The following is an 18,946-nucleotide window of genomic DNA, read 5'->3' as shown; positions in this document are numbered from 1 at the left end:
GAGGGAGGGATGGAGAGGGGGGATTTCTCATCTTTTGGTGGTACTGGGAACTGAACTCAGGCAAGTGCTGTGCACTGAACTTGTCAACCTCCCAAGTTATCCAGGTTATACTCCCCAACTTTCTAGTTTGTGTTTTTTTCAAGATAGGCTCTCACTATGTATCTCTGCCTAGCCTGGAACTCAGTCTGTAGCCCAGGCTGGCTTCAAACTCAGGTTCTCTTGTGTCTGCCTACTCAATGCTGGGATTAAAGGTATGCATTACTCTTTGCTTTGTTTGTTCGTGTGGGTGCACATGCATGTTCAGGTGCTTGTGTGCATGCACATGTGTGTGTGGAGGCCAGAAGTCAACCTTCATATTTTGTCATTCATATTTTGAGGCAGGGTCTCTCATGGGTCTGGAGCTCACCTACCACCTAGTGGACTGAGTTGGATGGCCTGTAAATAAGGACCCACCACCCTCTCTGCCTCCCCAGTTCCACCCCAAGTAGTTTACTAGCTGAGCTGTCTCCCCAACCCTAAAAATGACATCTTTAGCCTAGCTCTCCTTCATGACTTCAGATCAGTCTAGTTTCATCTCCCATCATCCTGGGTATGTCATAGGCATCTTATACATAGTGAAAATAAAATTCATAATCCTTCTTTCCAGTCTTGGTCCTGACCCTGGAGTCCTCAGCTCAGTACAGGGTAACAGCAGCCAGCCAGCATGCAGGTCCAAGCTGGGTGTGTTGGCTGGGAAAGCATTTCTGTCTGGTCTTCCCCCTGACGTCTGGTCCTAGTGCAGGTTATGGTGAGGGGCTTGGGGAGGTTCTGCAGTTGCTCTTTCTTCTAGTATTTGTTAAATTCCTCTACTTTTCTTTACGTGTTCACTGTTCACCATCACCATTAAGGTGCTGTCTTTTGTTTTATTTTTGCTTTTTTTGTTTGTTTGTTTTGGAGGCAGGGTTTCTCTGTGTAGCCCTGGCTATCCTGGAACTTACTCTGTAGACCAGGCTGGCTTTGAACTCAAAGATCCAACTGCCTCCACCTCCCCAATTGTTGGGATTAAAGGTGCCCAGATGTTTTTTGTTTTTTGTTTTTGTTTGTTAAAACTATTGCAACAACCTCTAACACAGTGGTTCTCAACCTGTGAGTCGAGACCCCATCCACAGGGGTAACTAACCTTAGACCATCAGAAAACACAGATACTATATTATGATTCATAACAGTAGCAAAATTAGTTATGAATTAGCAACAAAAATAATTTTATGGTTGGAGGGCCACCACAACATGAGAAACTGTATAAAGGGTCACAGCATTAGAAAGTTTGAAAGTCACTGCTCTAATAGATTTTCAACACTTAACATGTGTGTTCTATAATACTGTACTTAATAACATCTCTAAATTGCAGATCTCAGACAACTGTATTTGTACATCACAGGCAACTGGACCAGATGCTTAGCCATGATAGCAGGTGTCCGGGACTCACTTGGCCTCTGGGGATAAAGTGGCCTGTCTTGAGCATGCCATTATCTGGTCATAACTCATAGTCCCTTCTCTGAGAAGCTGAGTTTTCATTTTGGGCTTTAAAGAGAGGAGGGGCTGTACTTAGAATTTAAAACCTAGTGGCCTCACAATAAATACTAAGACTTTGGTGGCTTAAGACCCTGTATAAGACCCTTAAGACCCTGTGGCTGGGTATGATTATGGGCACCTTTTATCCTAGTACTCTGGAGGCAGAGGTAAGAAGATCTGAATTTGAGGCTAGCTTGTGCTGCATAGTGAGTTCCAGGACAGCTAGGCATATGTAGTTAGACCTTGTATCAAAAAACCATACCAAAACAAAACAAAAACAAAAAAGAAGGCCCTGTGTAATCTGACTGACTCTCACTTGCCCGCCATTGAATAAGAGTGGCCCCTATAGGCTCATGTATTTGAACGCTTAGTCATCAGAAAGTCTTGCTATTTGAGAAGGATTTGGAGGTGTGGCCTTGTTGGAGGAGGGGTATCATTGGAGGTGTGCTTTGCAGTTTTAAAAGCCCACATGAGGCCAAGTATGTCTCTCATCCCCTTTAAAAACATCTTTAAAAGTGCTGGGTGCAGTTCTTGTGCGAGGGGTGGAGTGTTTACCAAGTCAGACAAGCTGTGCCAGAGCCTGTCCTCTTGTGATCACAACAAAGCAAGCAAGAGGTGGCAGTGGGGGTGTCATGTTTTAGACTTCCTTGGAGCTGCCTTTAGTTGAATATTTAGGAAAGGAGTCTTCTTTGTTTTAATTATTTCATTTTTTAAGACAGATCTCACCATAGCTCTGGCTGACCTGGAACTTGCTAGGTAAACCAGCCTGGCCTTGAACTCATCTGGCCTCCATCTGCTTGCCTCTGCCTCCTAAGTGCTGGGATTAAAGGCATGAGCCATCACACTTGGCTGCTATGTAGTTTTTATAATTTTAAAAATTAAGCAAATGGGTGAGTGCCATTTACTGGACACAGACAGCCTGAAGAGAATAAGTATAAAATCACCTTTGTTGTAAGCATGCTGACCTGTTTAAAAAACAACAAAGTGAAACTGTCTCCAGGCATAATAAAATATTTATATGTCTGAGACTCTGAGAATGGCAAGGGAGCTGATCAGTATGAGGAGTTCAGGGTGGCTGCTGGAACTAGCAGGCAGTGGAGGAGGGTTAGCTGGAGAGGCAGTCCTATAGGAGGGAATGTATGGTGACTGAGAGCTAAGAGGAGGTACCTCAAGAATTATGGTGGATGCTGGTGAGGGACTGAAGTAAATCCTGGAGAAGCCCCGGCACTTGGGCAGCAGGGCTTGCAGGCCTGAACCATAGTTGTAGGTCCTATGGAAGCAGAATTGGAGAGGGCTGAGGAGCAAGCGGGAGGTGAAGGCAGCCGCTGAAACAGTTGGCTAAGAGTGTTGTAGCTGTTGGAGGTGCTCCATTCTAAAATGCCAGTGCTTTGGGATCCTGAAGCAGGAGGATCACTGTGAGTTCCAAATGCCCAGGTAATTCTCCTGTCCCTGTATGAGTGCCAGGGTTGTAGATTCAAGCCCATCTCTTTTTTTGTTGGGTCCTGGGAATTGAGCTCAGGCTGTCAGCTTGTGTGGCAAGTGCTTCTCCCTATTTCGCCATGTTGGTGGGCCAGAGGAAATGTTTTTCAGTATTTCATTTTAATGATTTTGTTCGCCAAGATGGATCTTAAATAGCTTAGGAAGAAAGAGACGGTAGCTGGGGCAGGGGTTTCTGGGAAGGCATGCAGTGATATGCTCACTGCTTAAGTAGGTGGCTGGTTTTGATTCCTAGAGAAACACGGGGACACTGTCCATTCTAACAGTGGGGAAGACAGTCACACGACAGGGTACTTCAGTTCAGCAGCAGAAAGCAGAGTAATTATTACATTTCCCCCCAATGGTGAGCTGAGAGAGAATGGAATATAGTTTGAAAATCAGAGACAAAAAGTGTGAACTTGTTTTGGAGTGTGGACAGGTGGACGTAGTAAGGCTTTAATAGGGTTGCTGTCCACAGAGCATCTTTTGAGGGTCATAGTCTGTGGGGAGTTCCAGCAGTTCCTAGCCACTATAGGCATGTATAGGTTTAATATAGACTGGCATTTTGCCAGATAAGTACAACGGGGACGAGGGTAAAGGAGAAAAGTGTGTGCATGGAAAATAATATTGTTGTTTTTAAAGAAAATTTAAAATCCTTTGCTGGTCTGGATAGGTAGGAAAGGGGAACGATGGCTCTCTGGGCATGGTGGAGTGTAGTGTCAGACACCAGTGGTCTAGAAGTCCTCGAGGTTGTGGTGAGCGGGCTGTCTGGAGCAGGCACAGGTGCTGTAGCTGTGTGATCTAGTGGACAGCCTGAGCTAGGTGGCTGGTGGGGAACGGAAGGAGCATGGGGTAATGTCAGTGGGCTGTTGTCTGCTCTCTACTTTAAGTCACCTGATGATGCAGCCTCTGTGGGCAGCAAGGCAGAGAGCCCCAGGGAATGAGGGCTCGCCCGGGCAGTTGGAAGTGGGGCGCTGAGAATGTCAGACACCACAGTTGCTGAATAGGCAAAGCTGTTCTGCGAGCAAGTGAATGAATGGAAAAAGGAGTGAATGGAGACTGCCATGTCTGTCAGCTCTCACTGAATCTCTACCACTCAGGAGAGAGGTTGGCAAATGACAGCTGCTGAAGGGCTGGCCTGTGTGTGTCCCTAAAGGCCAGCTGTGCCTGTTACTTAGATCACACCACTGGTCCACACGTTGTCGATGGCTTTTGTGCTGCAGTTGCAGACAACCCCATAAAACCTACTGTCTGGCACTGTAGAGGAAAAATGTACTGTTCCTGATTTGGACAGTGGCTCTCACACCTCAGCAGGTTTTGGAATCACTGGATGGCTGTAAAAACACTGATTACTGGACTTGACCCCAGAGTTTCTGATTCAGTGAGCTTTGGTTGGGGGGCATCTCTGACAGCTCCCTGCTGATGCGTGCTTCTGGGATGGGAACCACAGGAGAAGCACTGCCCTTCAGAGCTCTTCTCCCCTGACTTTTTGCTAACTCAAATGTCCCAGCCTGTTTCAGTGCTAGCCATACAACAGGATTTCTGGGTTTTTGTCTCTACTGGTGATAGTTCTTTGGATGAAGCTTGCTTATACCATTTGCTTTGGACACTTTGTCCCTACTGCCCCTGCACTCCTCTCTCCCATGGTATCTGAGAGCCTGGGCTTTTTTTCATACAGCTTAAATGGAAGCTGTCAGGGACGGTAGCTTTAGAGGTCACATAGCCTCAGGGAGACTGAGGGGCTAGCCAGTGGTTTGGAAGAAGAAAGGTGCTAGGCCAGTGTGGCACTTTGTTATAGTGGATTGGATTGAACAGGGAGCAGGGGATCCAGCCGGCTTGGTGTATGACCTCCATACGGGAGCAGTGTCAGCTTCTCCACAGGAAAACCACACTGTGTCTGCTTACTGAACAAGTTATGGGCTCCTGTCCTTCAGCGTAACAGCTTCCAAAGGCATTCCTAACAGCTTCTAGAAGATGCAGGTACTGTGCCCTGCTGAGGCAGTTGCTTGATTGCTTTGAGCTTGTCCCTCAGTGCTGTAGCTATGCAGTCACCATGGATCCTGGCATCTTCAGTGGGAGTCACAGATGGTCAGTACCTGTTTCTCACATCAGACCCTGACTTCCTGCCTTTGTGCTGTTGTCTTTCTCGGTTCAGGTCATGGATGTCCTTGCTGTGTCAGAGATGCTCCCACCAGCTGCAGAGACCTTTCATTTTGCCTCCTGATGTCCTGCTCGTGCCTTCTGTCTGTTCCTTTTGCTTCCTCTTCCCCTTGCTTTCCACATTGGTTTCCTGTCTGCCAAGATATACCATACCCCCTTACCTTTAGCATGTCTTGGCTTTTCCCAGCTTCATTGTGGTGGGCAGCTGCCACCCTCTGACCAGCTGCACGTCTAAAGACTGAGAGAAGTCAAGAATCTGTGGCTGTGTTGGTGTGTGCATGTTTGTGCATATATACCAATGTGTGTGAGTGTGGGTGGAGGCCAGAAGTCAACATTGGGTATCTTCATTAGTTGCTCTCCACCTTATCCTTTGATGCAGGGTCTCTCAGTGAACCTGGAACTTGTTGATTTGCCTGACTGACTGGCCAGGGGGATCAAGGGCTCGTCCTGCCTCTTACTCTCTACTGCATAGACCTTAGGCTTGTGTTGCTACAAGAAGTATGTGCTGACAATCCATACCATCAGCTGAGCCAGCTCTCCAACTTTTTTTAAATCATTATTTCTTCTTATTCTTCCTCCTCTTCCACTCTTCCCTTCTTCCTCTCCCATCCTTTTCTTCCTCCTTTTCATCTTTTAAATAACAGTCCTGTGCTAGGTTCATAGGCATAAGCCACCATGCTTGTTTCTTAGACTTTTAATCTGGAATGTCGAGGGACAGATGAGGAAAGAGTAGCCTTTGCCTTCAGTTTTCTGATTAGGAGGAAAACCTGAAGTTAGCAGATCCCTGGTTCACCACAGGAGAAAGTGTGCTGCCTGTGGATGCAGAAGAGTCTAAGGACAGTCCTGTCTCTTGCCCCAGCAGCTTGGATTGGAGGCACAGGGCTGGCTGGAGGCCTTGATCTACCACGTCTTGCCTCTCCCCTTATCTCCAGTCTATGTTTTACTTTAATGTTTAAGAGTCTGTGGCTGAGGGAAAATTGAGAGGCATAGAGAGGAGACATGTCAAAACCCTACAAGGTAGAGGATCAGAGAGAAGCAGATAGCTAGTATGGTACTGCACACATATTCCCAACACTGAGGCAGGGGGATTGTGAGTTCAGAGCCATCCTGGACTAAAAAAAACAAGCTACATGGTATTAGAAAGAAAAGAAAAGGAAAGAAAAAGAAAAAGTAAAAAAAAGAAAGAAAGAAAGAAAGAAAGAATGAAAGAAAGAGGGACTGGCGAGATGGCTCAGCGGGTAAGAGCACTGACTGCTCTTCTGAAGGTCCTGAGTTTGGATCCCAGCAACCACATGGTGGCTCACAACCACTCGTAATGAGATCAGATGCCCTCTTCTGGTGTGTCTGAAGACAGCTGCAGCAAATTACACCAGAGCGAGCGGGCTGGCAGAGGTCCTAAGTTCAACAGCAGCCACACACATGATGGTTCACGGCCATCTGTACAGCTACAGTGTACCCATACACATAAAATAAATAAAATAAATCTTTAAAAAAAAAAGAAAAAGAAAAGAAAGAAAGAAAGCCAGCCAGCCCCAAACTTCCTTTTTTATACCCCAAGGCACAACAAGCAGGAATGAAAAAAGTACAGATTTAGGAGAGAGTTCCTAAGAGAGAAAAACCTGGAGAGGGTCACAGGTGAATTACCCCAGGAGTCTAAGAGATTGTGTCCGGTCAAGAAAGCTCTGGGTACTTGAACCTTGTGCCTCTGATGAGACTGAAAAGCCAGTCTCAGTGTCTCCCACGTGGGCAGTAACTTCAGTAGTGGCACCTCCCTAGCTATGTTGAGCATCGCAGGAAGTCTCAGAAATTCTTAATCAAAAGGAGGTCCCACAAGAATGTCACTGCACCCAGAGCTCTGTGGTTTGATGGACCGAGAGAATTCCCTAGGGAAGGGTTGTGAGGAGAACTGTGTGTAAGGCAGGAGGCAGCTGCAGTCAGGACAGCACATGCCTTTCTCAGGACTGCTGTGGGAAAGTGGGTTCTGGGACCCCTGGAGCTTACAGGTGACCATTGTCTGTGTGTGGTCCTCAGAAGCAGAGCATCTTGCCAGATGGGGTAGTTTCCTACAGATCCCAGAGTCTAAACTGCGGGAACTTGTAAAGGTTTGCTTTATAGCTATAGCAGTTGACCCGATAAAGCCTAAGGGCCTGCTCTGTTGTGAGATCAAGGCTCTGGAGGTCTCTGTTGGCATCAGAGAGTTTTAGTTGTGAATCTATATATATCCAGGGGCAAAAGGGTAGAGGCCAAAGCCCAAACAGGAAAGCCATTGTGAAGCACAGTCACTCTCTGCCTTTGCTTCCTCTGGTGCATGCTCCCTATTTATGGAACTTGGGAGGGAAACAAAAGGGACCAGTAAGTGGACCAGTACTCCCAAGATGCTCTCCCAGTGTGCACCACTTCAACCAGCATGAGCTGCTGCGATGCGCTGGCCAGCCTACTCTAGGGCCCACTAGACATTTCCTTCTTAGATAAGGTGACACTTGAGAAAGGCCTGGAAGAGCTGGGTTTGGGAAATGATTAGGTCATGGGGGTAGGGTCCTTTGGATGGGATTAGTGCCCTTATAAGAGACCAAGGAGCTCATTTCCACACTTCAAGGAGGTACTGTGAGCCAGACAAAGCCAACCAGATACTTCATCTGCATCAGCTGAGGCCCTGGCCTGCAGAAGATTTATGTTTAAAAGCCACCTCTGCTATGCTGTTTGGCTTTAGCAGTCCACAGACTAAATAGCTTTAATGGAAAGCTAGTGGGGAGAAAGCTTTGAGTATAAAAGGAAGACCCCAGCCACAATGTTGAGGTCAGGAGAAGACAGTCACTTCAAAAGAGGCACTTCGTGAACGTTCTGGATATGTTCTGAGACTGAGCTAGCAAGGCATGACAGACAGATGCATGGATGATGCAAACTGTCTTTGCCTAGACCCAGTGCAAGAATGGAGCTGCTGTTCAGAGAGGGTGGTCCTGACTTGTAATCCTTTTAGAAGTAACTACAGAGAGTCAAGGGAGAAGAGGTTAGCTAAATCTTGGTTCCTTCATTTTCTTTATCCTCTGTGATGGTTTTTGTTTACATTTTTGGTTGGGTTGGTTTTCTCACAGTTGTTTTTGAGAGAAGTACGATCCCAGCATGAAAATGTTTAGAGACATTTGCCAATTGATGTGGCCAGAAGTATAGGACCCTTTAGATCCAGAAGAGCCTTTGGTATGAAGTGTTTACGGACACATCTCTTCTCATGTTCTGTGTTGATTTCTTAGCTATAGTCACTACAAATTCATACATTAAAAAAAAAAATCTTTCCCCAGTTCTTGGAGGCCAAGCGTCTGGAATGAAGGTAGAGTGGGACTGTGCTTCTTTTGAAGGTCTGCAGAAAGAACACTTGCTTGCTTAGCTCCTCAGCTTTCTTACGGACCAGTCACTCACGTCTCTGCTTAGAGCACACATGCCATTCTCTCTCTCTTTGTAACCTTTATATCACCTTCTTTCAAGGACATTAACTGGATTTAGAATTCTTAATGGGATCGAATCTTGGAGACTTCTGTTCCTGATTAAGAGTATTTTCAGGAGTAGCAGGGATTAGAACTTCAGGGCACATTTTGTGAGATAGTTTACCTCACAGCAGTTCTGGGCTGGATATCATTTAGGCTTAGTTATGCTTGATACTGAGACAGGAACTATTGAAATACTTAGAAAAACCCCATTATTGAGTTTTTTTTTTTTTTTTTTTTAAAGAATTGTCCACTATGTTTATTTAAAGATTTAAAGGGCTGGGTTTGATGGCACATACCTGTAATTCCAGCCCTTGCAAGACTTGCAAAGCAGGAGGATTGCTACAAGTTCAGAGCCAGCCTAGGCTATACATGGAGTAGCTCAGGTTACATAGGAAAATCCTGTCTCTAAAAATAAAAGCCAATCAGACAATGAGACTTAAAGATAAGCTAATTTATGCTATCTCTTTTCAAAATACTTTTACATACTGTATGCATGTGTGTGTTTTGTTTGCATGTATGTATGTATGTATGTATACTATATGTACCCCTGGTACCCAGGGACATCAAAAGAAGGTATTTGATCCCCTGGAACTAGAGTTATGGATGGTATTGAGTTATGATGTGGGTGCTAAGAACTGAACCTGGGTCCTTTGCAAAGAGCAGCCAGTGCTTATAACTGCTGAGCCAGCTCTTTAGCCCCTAGCCCGTTGCCTTTTTTTTTTTTTTTTTTAAACTTGAAGACTTTCGGTTACACTAGTATAAAATTCATGAAAGAGTGAAGGAAGGGGCTGGAGAGATGGCTCAGCGGTTAAGAGCACTGACTGCTCTTCCGAAGGTCCTGAGTTCAAGTCCCAGCAACCACATGGTGGCTCACAACCATCTGTAATGAGATCTGACGCCCTCTTCTGGTGTGTCTGAAGACAGCGACAGTGTCCTTTCATTTAATAAATAAATAAATCTTTAAAAAAAAAAAAAAGAGTGAAGGAAGAAATGCTATGGGATATTATATTGATGCTGAGGGTTACAATCTGCATTTGTTTGGAAACCTGGGCAGGATGAAGTGGCCCTTGCTGATGTTCTAAGTTTATGGTTTTGCCATCTACACCAGCAGTTTGTCAGACCAGAAGCAACAGACCCAGATCCCTGAGCACTAGCTACGGCTGGGAGAATCCTGCTTCCTCCACCTTCTCTGTCAGCACTTCTCACGAGGCTGGGTCCAAGGTGCCCAGGTGGCATGTGGCACTATGACTGCTCTCCTGTGTGGGCACATTCTTCAGTGATGAGCCAACAGTTACCAGTTTGTGCCTCTTAAACTCACAAGTAGACTCTATGGGCTGTTTATCAAAGGAAGTTCAGTCCCCAGTCTATCACAGTGATAGGCCATATCAGTGTTAGCAGTGTACTTAAGCAAAATTCCATAGCAACAGTACACAGTTTGGGCTGATGAATTGTCACAGTCCTGATGGCTTTTATGGCACTCCCGGTGTTGTAAGGAAGTGGGTGCAGGTTGGCAGATGGGAGATGAGTCAGGGTCTGAGCTTTTCCTGCCCAAGAGGAAATTTAATTGGAAGGTCAGGTTAGAGACTGGCTCACACAAGAGCTGGTAGAGATTTGTATCTTGCTTTTACAGAGTGGGCACTGGAATGCATGGTTTGACAGCTATCTGGCCATAGTGTGAGAAGTTTAAGGCAGAGACTTATAGACTAAACTTAGAGCTTTGGTGCAAATGGCCACCTTGTAGATAAGGCTCTTTCACTGTCCGTACCTTCACGTCCCAAGAAAGCAGGTCCGGAAGGTCTGACAGCAGGTTGTTATGCCTCTAGAAGCATAGTGACATGTGGCCCCCCAGCCCTCTGCTGTAGACTTTACCTGGGTCATATAGTTACTTCTGGTGAAATGTGGAAGACACTGGTGGCACCTGGATCTTCTGTAGCAGCCCCAGTCAGGTCCCTCTGTCATGTACCCTGGGAGTGGTTCCAAGTATTCTTTGAAGACGGGTACTATTCCTCTAATGGGCACTTTCCTGTCTGCTAAGAGGGAACACAGCCACAACTTTGTTCCCAGGGCAGGAGCCTGTGGTAAAGCCACCATGCTTTTGGGATGAGCACAGGACAAAAAATGTATATCCGTCATTTCCTTTGACTAATCACTGTGGTCCCAGCCCTGATGTGGCTTCTGAAAGTAGTTGTTTCTTTGTCGAGGTTGAGAGTTTTAGTTTAGGACAGAAGATGAACTTCCACAAGCCTGCTTTACCCATGTGTCAGTGTTCTGGATTGTGGCAGCAGCAGATTCATTAGAAAAGCAGATTGCACCCTGACTCATCTGCTCGAGTGAGATGTGCAGTTGACTGGGCTCACCTAACAGCGTGGTGCGTGCTGTCTGCTCTGTACACCAGAGGCTGTGGAAGTCTGGCTCAGATCATGGAAAACCCTCAGAGGAGACAGTCCATTGTGGGGCAGCAGCTTTGTCCTGGAATCTTCCGGCCTTCATCTGGTATAATGTCATGTACTTACTTTGGGGGAAAGTTGCTATGGCCTGCTCTCTGCAGGGCCTTTGTGCTCCCTATACCTGGCCAGGTCCTCCTGCTGCCTGGGCAGAATGCTGTGGACAGGTGAGCTTAACTGTCTCTTATTTGGTGGCATGTCTGGTATCACTGTCCAGGAAGGACATCAGAACCTGTGGCTGTAATGGCTACACGTGCTCACTTTGGTCCTAACCCTTCTTTCTCATATTACAGCAAAAAAAGTCCTACCTGGAGCGGAGCGTTAAGGAAGCTGAGGACAACATCCGAGAGATGCTGATGGCTCGGAGGGCGCAGTAGGAGCTGCTGGGAAACTTCTTCCCTTCTGATCTCTCCCATCCCATCAAGGCAGGGGCTGTGCAGGGTACTGCCCTCCCTCTGCCCAGCGGTCCCATCTCTCCATCACCCTGAGCCCCTCGGGTCCCAACTGAATGTCTGCCAACTCCCGCCCAGGACACTCTTCTTTCCTGGGGCAAGCCAGGAGCTCTCAACAGAGGGAAGACTGGAGGGCAGATGGAGAAAGCTGACCAAGCCTGTCACTAGGCATGTGGGTTAGACCAGGTTAGACCAATAAAAAGCTATGTCTTACTCTATGACATCTGCTTTTCTCCATCCAAGCTGAGAGAGGCAAGTGTCTTCCTCAGTGTGTGTCCCTTTTTTCCTCCCCTTTCTGTCCTTTGACAGGTGACTCATGGGCCTCTCTGTAGAGCATAGGAGGGAGAAGACAGACAAGTTGATAGGTGAGGTGAACAGAGCCACAGTTGGCTTCAGGGTTCCTTCCCTATTTTCTCCCCAGAATTCCAAAACAAAGTTCAGTAGCAAGCAGCTTCTCTGGGCTCCAGCTCCATCTGGCCATGGTGCACCCGTGGTCCTGTCTCCTAGCCCCCTGCACATGCTCAGGATAGCTCATTCACTGTGCAGCTTTCAGGAACTTTACTGCAGGTCAGTTAAGCACAACTGTTATTAAAAACTAGACATAAACTTAAGTATTTAGAACAGAAACTACTAGTAAGCACTCAGAACTGCTCCCTTCCTGTATCCCTGCACTCAGCCATTAGACACTCCTGAGATAGTTGCGGAGTGCAGCCAGGGTGTTGTCATTTGGAGGTAGGCTTTAACTGGGAGCACTGATCAGTGTGTAAAGATCTAAGATTGTTTCTCTTGAGACATGATCTTATCTAGCCAGGTTCAACTTTCACTTTCTGAGTGATGGAAGCACACCCCTCCTCCCCTTGAGCCCTGCCTTCCACTGCTGTTTTAAAGATGGACAGCAGGCAAGGCTGCCCTGGTGCTCTGTAGCCAAGGAGACTCTTGACAGCTTAGCGACACCCTGTGGCTGAATGTGAGAAGAACAGGTTGGTTAACTAGTTTAGGAGTGGGTGGGAGCAGGAAGAGCTTCTGTTTACTCTGTGATTCTGGACTCCTGGAGAACAGCCCTGGGCAGTCCACAGTTCCCAGGGCCTGAGCAAAAGCGACTCTGAACTGTGTTGGTAAATATGCCCACCTTAGCCTTCTTTGACACTGGGCCATGGACAGCAGTAAATATGCCCACTTGAGCCATCTTTGACATGGGGCCGTGGACAGCACTTTTAGGAGGTAGCCAGAGGAGAAGAAAAGGTCCTTTTTGTGAATGGACAGTAGGTATCACACGCTGACCTGCTCACTCTTACAAACCTCGGTGGGTAGAATATAACAGAACCTGGGAGATACAGAAGCACTGCCCCAAGGTGGGTTTGATTACCTGGAATAATTCAGACAGCCAGATTTTGGACAGATTTATTGAAACAGAAAGGGTGTGAGCAGAGAGATCTAGTGGTGTATCACATATTGCCATTACCTTGAGTGTATAATTTAAACATTATAAATATATATTTTATAACTAAGCCTTTGGCCAAAAAAAAGGTAAATTATTTAGCACATTTGTTAAAGATCAGTAAGAAATGAGTTTTGAACATTAAAAAGATCAAGTCACTGAACTATATAGCAGTAACCCTCACTAATCTAAAACTCCGTAGGACTGAAAGTAGAGGTGTCTGCGCAGAGCTAGCCACTTATAGCAATCGGAGGAGATGGGACCAGGCACACCTATCGGAGGTGGCACAGAGCCGCCAAGCAGAAGAGCTGGGCTTATCAGTGATCAGGTGAGCATGTCCCAGAGGCAGCAGCAACACAGAGCAGTCCAGCAGGCTGTGAGGCAGGTGGATGGGCCCAGGTCATCTCTTCTTTGGTCTTCCACCACATACACTGGAAAGAGAAGGGAGGGGAGTGTGAGACAGGTCTGGTCTACACCTAAGGCCTGCAGTTGCCTCTCAGGACCAGAGAGGAGTGACAGCAGTGGCGCTATGCAACCTGTCTTTCCCGTGCTTGCCCAGGATGCAGAGAGGAAGGCCGGCTTCTTCCCATCACTCAAGAGGACAACCTTCCTCCTCCTGGGAATGAATACTAGGGACACTAGAATGACCTAGCCAAGGCAGTGAAGTTGGTGACCCTTAAACAGCTGATGAGCCAGGAAGCACTGTCCCCCACACTACATAGGGGGGTGTGTGTGTAGTGAGGGGGCACTCCTGCAGATTCAGCTAAGTCAAGCAGAATTCAAATCTGTATTTTAAAGGAATGATTGGGAATTAAAACAAAAGAAAACAAAACAAAAAACCCCACCAAGTAGTGGTGGCACATGCCATTAATCCCAGCTCTCAGGAGGTAGAGGCAGGGGGATACCTGAGTCCCAGGACAGCCAAAGCCACACACAGACCAAACAACAGCATAACACCCTCCCCCCAAAACAAACACTTGAGTGATACTCAGTTGCAATTACACGGTAAAGCACAAGGGAGTGCAGACTGCTGGAGGCCTTCAGAATGGAGCTGCAAAGCTGAGCCTATACTCGGTGACACCGCAGTTTCTCTTCCCCTGGGGTGGGTTATATGGTGGGCAGGAGCTGCAGAGCTGAGCCTGCACTCGGTGACACCGCAGTTCCCCTGGGGTGGGTTATATGGTGGGCAGGAGTCGGCAGCTACTTCTTAAAGCTTAGAACCCTCATCAAATCCTTCAAACTTGCACAACACAGGAATTTGCGGATTTTACGAATTGGACCAGTTCTACAGGGGCCTTCAGCTCTAGTCTGTGTGTTCTATTTTTACACGTTGGCAGCTCTGGGGCTGGTGTAGGAGAGTATCCTGGCTTATTAGGGATCTGGCGCAGGTTTAACCCTAGACTACTCAATCTCCAGCTTTCAGCCATCGGGGAGGTTGCGCACCATGCCAAGACTTAGTAACAAGCCCACCACATTGTGTTATCCAGCCCTCAACCTCCCTGAGGGACAGGCACTGGGCACAGTCCTGCTTCCTCCTGAAACTTTCTCCCCAGTCCCGGGCACAGGGCCTTCCCTCCTGTGAGAACCAGTGGACCATGAGCTTGCTCAGCTGCATCAACACAAATACCAAGTCCTGCTTCCTTCACTGCCTCTCCAGATCAGCCAAGGTCATTGCTACCAGGTCTTATCTTACCAATTCCTGGAAACCTGGGGACCTACGGTCCTCCAGCTCATCCCTCCCAGACTGCTGACGGAGGGTGAAAGATGCCCAAGCCACCCATTTCCAGAAAACAGTCTTCCAAAAGCTTTTCTGACTTCCCCTCCCTGTCACAGATGATTGGAGGGATGGGGATGGGGACAAGATGGGGTCTGAAAGTCTCCTACCCATCTCTTGCTTTCAAGTTAACCAAAGAAGCAGTAACTGACCCTGAAGCAAGTCAGAAGGAAGGCCTTCTAGAGCTTCCTAGCATGGGCCTAGAGATAGTAAATCTTCCCACAGCATCTTCTAGACACCCACCTGCTCATGGCAGAAAGGCCTTGCATTTCCAGAGGGTATCTTCTTACTGACTCGCAAAGCCTGGCCTCTGCCTCAGGATTCTCTATCCACCTAGGAGCCTCACGGCTCTGTATTCTATGTTGCCACTGTCCCTGTCCCTCTATGAGGTAATCTGCCTTGAGAATTCTCACACTTTCCCACTGTCAAATCAGCCACATACTTTGTGCTCAGTGGGCATGTCCTGAATCTGAGCCGAGAGTACCAGTTGGTCATACAGCAGGTGCTGCAGCAGAGATAGCTCCAGCCAGGTGTTCTGTACCCAGGTCAGATGGACTGTCCTGGTAACTGCCTTTTATAGCTAAAGCAGAGAGTGTGTACTGCTGACTACCTGTGAAAACTATGCTAGTGCTGTGAGATTGTCCCTCCACACCCACCCTCTCAGTTTTTCTACTTTTCTTTTTAAAGAAGGAAAAGGAGTTGTATGGGAACAGGCTGGACCTGGCCTGGAAAGTGGTTCTGGCACTGTAGAGCCTGCTCAGTTTGAGATCCTTCTTGGAGATCAAGTGCCCCCCTGTGGCCAGACTTGAGACAGAGGCTCTATTCTAGGTCTTGTGGTACACAGGACTTTAAAAACCGGCTTCCATTCATTTCAATCAAAAGACTAACCTCATTCATTCACTAAGGTCACAGATTATTCTGTTTAACCATTAGTAGGGGCCTCTGTATTGGTGGTCCCAGGCAAAAGGGTCTGTGAGGCTCTAGTCCCAGTGATTAGGCTAGGGCAACATCAGATCTGTAGGCTCCTTTGTTGCTTTGCCTCTTTTGATGGAGCCATCCTTCCACCTTGAACCAGCTGTCAGTCTTCTTGGCTCCACCCAGCCTGGTGTAGAGTCTTCAGAAGGTCAAGGACCTAGAACTTTGCCACTCGGGTATAAATATAAGAGTTGGTGGTGGGGTAGGAGCGCACAGGGACCCAAGGCCTAGTGTAGGTCAGCATGGCCCCAGAGGCCTTGGGTGCAGAGCAGTTTGGGAGGACTCAGATGGTTATAGGTAGGGCAGTTACCCACCTCTTGTCTTTATGCTAGGTGGGCCATGCCAGGAGGCGCACAGTCTCCTGTGACCAAGTGCCTATCCACCAATCCCTGGGGTCTTTCTCCAGGCCACCTTACTTTTCACACCCGAAGCCCCTTGGTTCCAGGGTAGTCTCCAACCTTGCAGGCTTCAATTACAAGGGCAGAGGTGAGTCACCAGAATGTGAGCGAAGGTTTCAGGTGATGTCAGCCTGACATCTGAAACCTTCACTTGCTCTACTCTGACCTTCTAAATGATTAATCAAAGCTCTGGTATGCTGGTAGAGTCTCCAAAGCCTTGTGCATGCTTGTGTACATCTGAACCGCCTGGCCTAAGCACAGAGGAGGAGAGGCAGGCAGTCTGCAGCACAGCGTTCTGCAAGGAGCAAGAACCTTCAGCAAGAAGACTGCGCCTTGAAGCGATGTTCCAGCCCAGAGGGGTTTGTCCTCGACTGTCAGGAGCATCCAGGCACAGTGCCCCACGAGGAGCCACCACCACATAAGGCATCTAGACAGACCAATGGCAGCTGACTAGCTTTCCTGAGATTACAGATGATGCCAGAATGCTTTTCAACCATGTAGACTAAGAGACAGGTAAAAGGAGAAGTCTTAAGTGTTATCATTCTAGAACCTCAAAACAGGATAGCTTGTACTCTTCATACGGGGAAGAGGAGGACATTCGGCAAGACAGGATAGCTTGTGCCCTTCATATGGGGAAGAGGGGGACATATGGCAAGAGGGGCTCTGCCTCTCCCCATGGAGAAGGATACCCATGCCAGTGACATTATTTACTGCCAGTACAAAGGTGTCCCATTGCTTAAGGCACCAAGCAAGTGTGTGAGGGAAGGTATTCGTGGCCACCAGGACTGCAGTGGGGTGGGCCCAACCCACTAGAGCTCAGCTCGTTGGGTTTCAATGTCTCCTCTAGATTCCAAAGGCTGAGGGTAGGAGACCTTTCCACATGCCTCTTCCCCTCCCACTGGACTGCCATGGGGCTGTCAGGACTTCACACAGCCTCAGCCAGGTTCCGTGACCACAGATACATTCGCCTGCTGAGTCTGGCTGTTCCCAGTCCCTGGGTCTTTCCCACTCTATGTCTCAAGCTGCCCTCAGAAGCCTCACTTCTAACCTCATGATCTCTTCTATGAAACTGAATCATGAGAAACGAGGCTTCCTAAAGTCTTACTCTCTCCCTACTTCAGGGTCCCAAGGTTCTCTGAGGCAGACCAGACAGAGCCGGGAAGCAGTTTCCTACTGGTTGGGACCCTTCTGACTGCCACCCACTGGCTTCCATGTTCATGGACTAGTGTGGGGAAGACAGAGAGGACAGGAATGGGTCCTGTCCCTAGTCTCTGACAAGTGCAGCTGAGAGGCCAAAGTAAACCAGGGAGTCCTGGGTCATCCAAGTGAGCCCCAAAGCAATCCTGCCAGGCCTTAGTCACAAGGTCAGCTGGCTAGTTAGCACTCTCCACTCCCAAGTCTGTGAGCTCAGCACTCAAAAGGCTCGATGGGGCACTGTCTCCAAACCCTAAACCACAGCTGGGTACATCTGTACAAGTAGCACTGGCCTAATACGTAGGTCGGCACTGCTTCCTCTAGCCAAGGGCAGGGACAAGATTGGTTAGAGTCTGAGGCAGCTGTGAACCTCCAAGCTAGAGATAGACGCAGGTGATCTGTAGAACTGAGATGGCCCTATTAAAGATTGCGTGTAAAGTCTGCTGAGACTATGTAGTTAGTTAAAGGCAGATCCTTACCTGTTCATTCCACCCTACTGCCACCTAGACCTGGGCTGTGCACATTAGGATGGCTCACCTCAGACAAGCAGTTCGGCTACAGTACAGGTGCCATGGGATATGCTGTTGTGAAGGGAGAAGCCGATCTCCTTCCTGTGCCTCTGGTTCCCCTTTGAAGCTAACGAAGGTCAGCATGTTGGTCAAGATCTGGCTCCTGCCCTGCTCCAGAAATGTGTTGTGAACTCAGAGCCCATCCTCTGATAAGAGCCCATACCTCACCAGTAGTCAACTGTGACAGCAAATTTCCTATATGCCTGCTGAGTGGGTCCCCTGCTGGCCCTTCAAGAGAGCTTGTTGAGCCTTTTCTCAGCTGCTCAACTCCTCGTTGTTTGTTTCTCTGAAATTAATGATGGTTATGCATGCATGTTCCAATTCCAATCCTGACTGCCACTGACACACTAACAACATGGAAGAAGTCACAGTTCTGATCTTACAAACCAGAAAGTAACACAGACAAAATACATTATGAACAAAATGAGGAGGTGAAGTGTTTGGTGGGACCGGTAGAATACCACAGGAACTAATAGGTGACATCCTATAGGAGAAATCAAGAAAATACAGGTTTTTTATTCTGGGTTTCTGAGGGAAGGGGCTTCCAGCAACCTGTATTAAGACATTTTTATAGTAAGTGTAGTTTCATGTTATTAAAGGGTGATAAAACAGTCTAGGCACAAGGTGAAGGGAGTGTGTGTGTTGGGGGAGGGGACACAGACAGATGACAAAAGATGTAGCAGGAAGATGCACACAGCTTCAGCTGATGGGATCCTGCAGGGACTGGAGAGGGTGACATACTCAGACAATTAGTTCCTTGGATGAAAGGAAGGAGAGCCTCACACAGACGCATAGCAAGGCAACGTCTTCCTGGGTGTGGCGTCTACAACCATCACTAACACAGATACTAAGTTCTGAGGTGGTAAACTGTCACACAACTGCGGTGGGGACCTGAGTTCCATCCCCCAGCATCCCTGTACAGAAGCCAAGTGTGATGGTTGTCCCTGTAATCCTAGCACTGGTGAGGTGAGACAGGACAATCTCTAGAGCTCACTGGCCAGCCAGTCTAACTGAACAAGTGAACTCTTGGTTC

The 18,946-nt window shown here is 47.8% G+C and overlaps 2 protein-coding genes across 2 annotated transcripts in view; one reads left to right on the top strand and one right to left on the bottom strand.

The window, feature by feature from the left end:
• The window catches only part of Pfdn1 (prefoldin subunit 1), a 56,405-nt gene extending 44,619 nt beyond the window's left edge, over nt 1–11,786 (top strand). The window contains exon 4 of the mRNA XM_031365388.1: nt 11,407–11,786. Coding sequence (XP_031221248.1) covers nt 11,407–11,490 — 84 coding nt within the window. The 3' untranslated portion in view covers nt 11,491–11,786. The remainder of the gene's footprint in view (nt 1–11,406) is intronic.
• Nucleotides 11,787–12,950: 1,164 nt separating this feature from the next.
• The window catches only part of Cystm1 (cysteine rich transmembrane module containing 1), a 57,288-nt gene continuing 51,292 nt past the window's right edge, over nt 12,951–18,946 (bottom strand). Inside the window, exon 3 of the mRNA XM_031365392.1 lies at nt 12,951–13,434. Within this exon, the coding sequence (XP_031221252.1) occupies nt 13,328–13,434 (107 nt within the window). The 3' untranslated portion in view covers nt 12,951–13,327. The remainder of the gene's footprint in view (nt 13,435–18,946) is intronic.

This window comes from Mastomys coucha, unplaced genomic scaffold (assembly GCF_008632895.1).
Source record: "Mastomys coucha isolate ucsf_1 unplaced genomic scaffold, UCSF_Mcou_1 pScaffold13, whole genome shotgun sequence".
In the NCBI taxonomy this organism is placed as follows: Eukaryota; Metazoa; Chordata; class Mammalia; order Rodentia; family Muridae; genus Mastomys; species Mastomys coucha.
The sequence above is the reverse complement of the archived record's forward strand: the minus strand, read 5'-3'. Positions and strand labels throughout refer to the sequence as shown.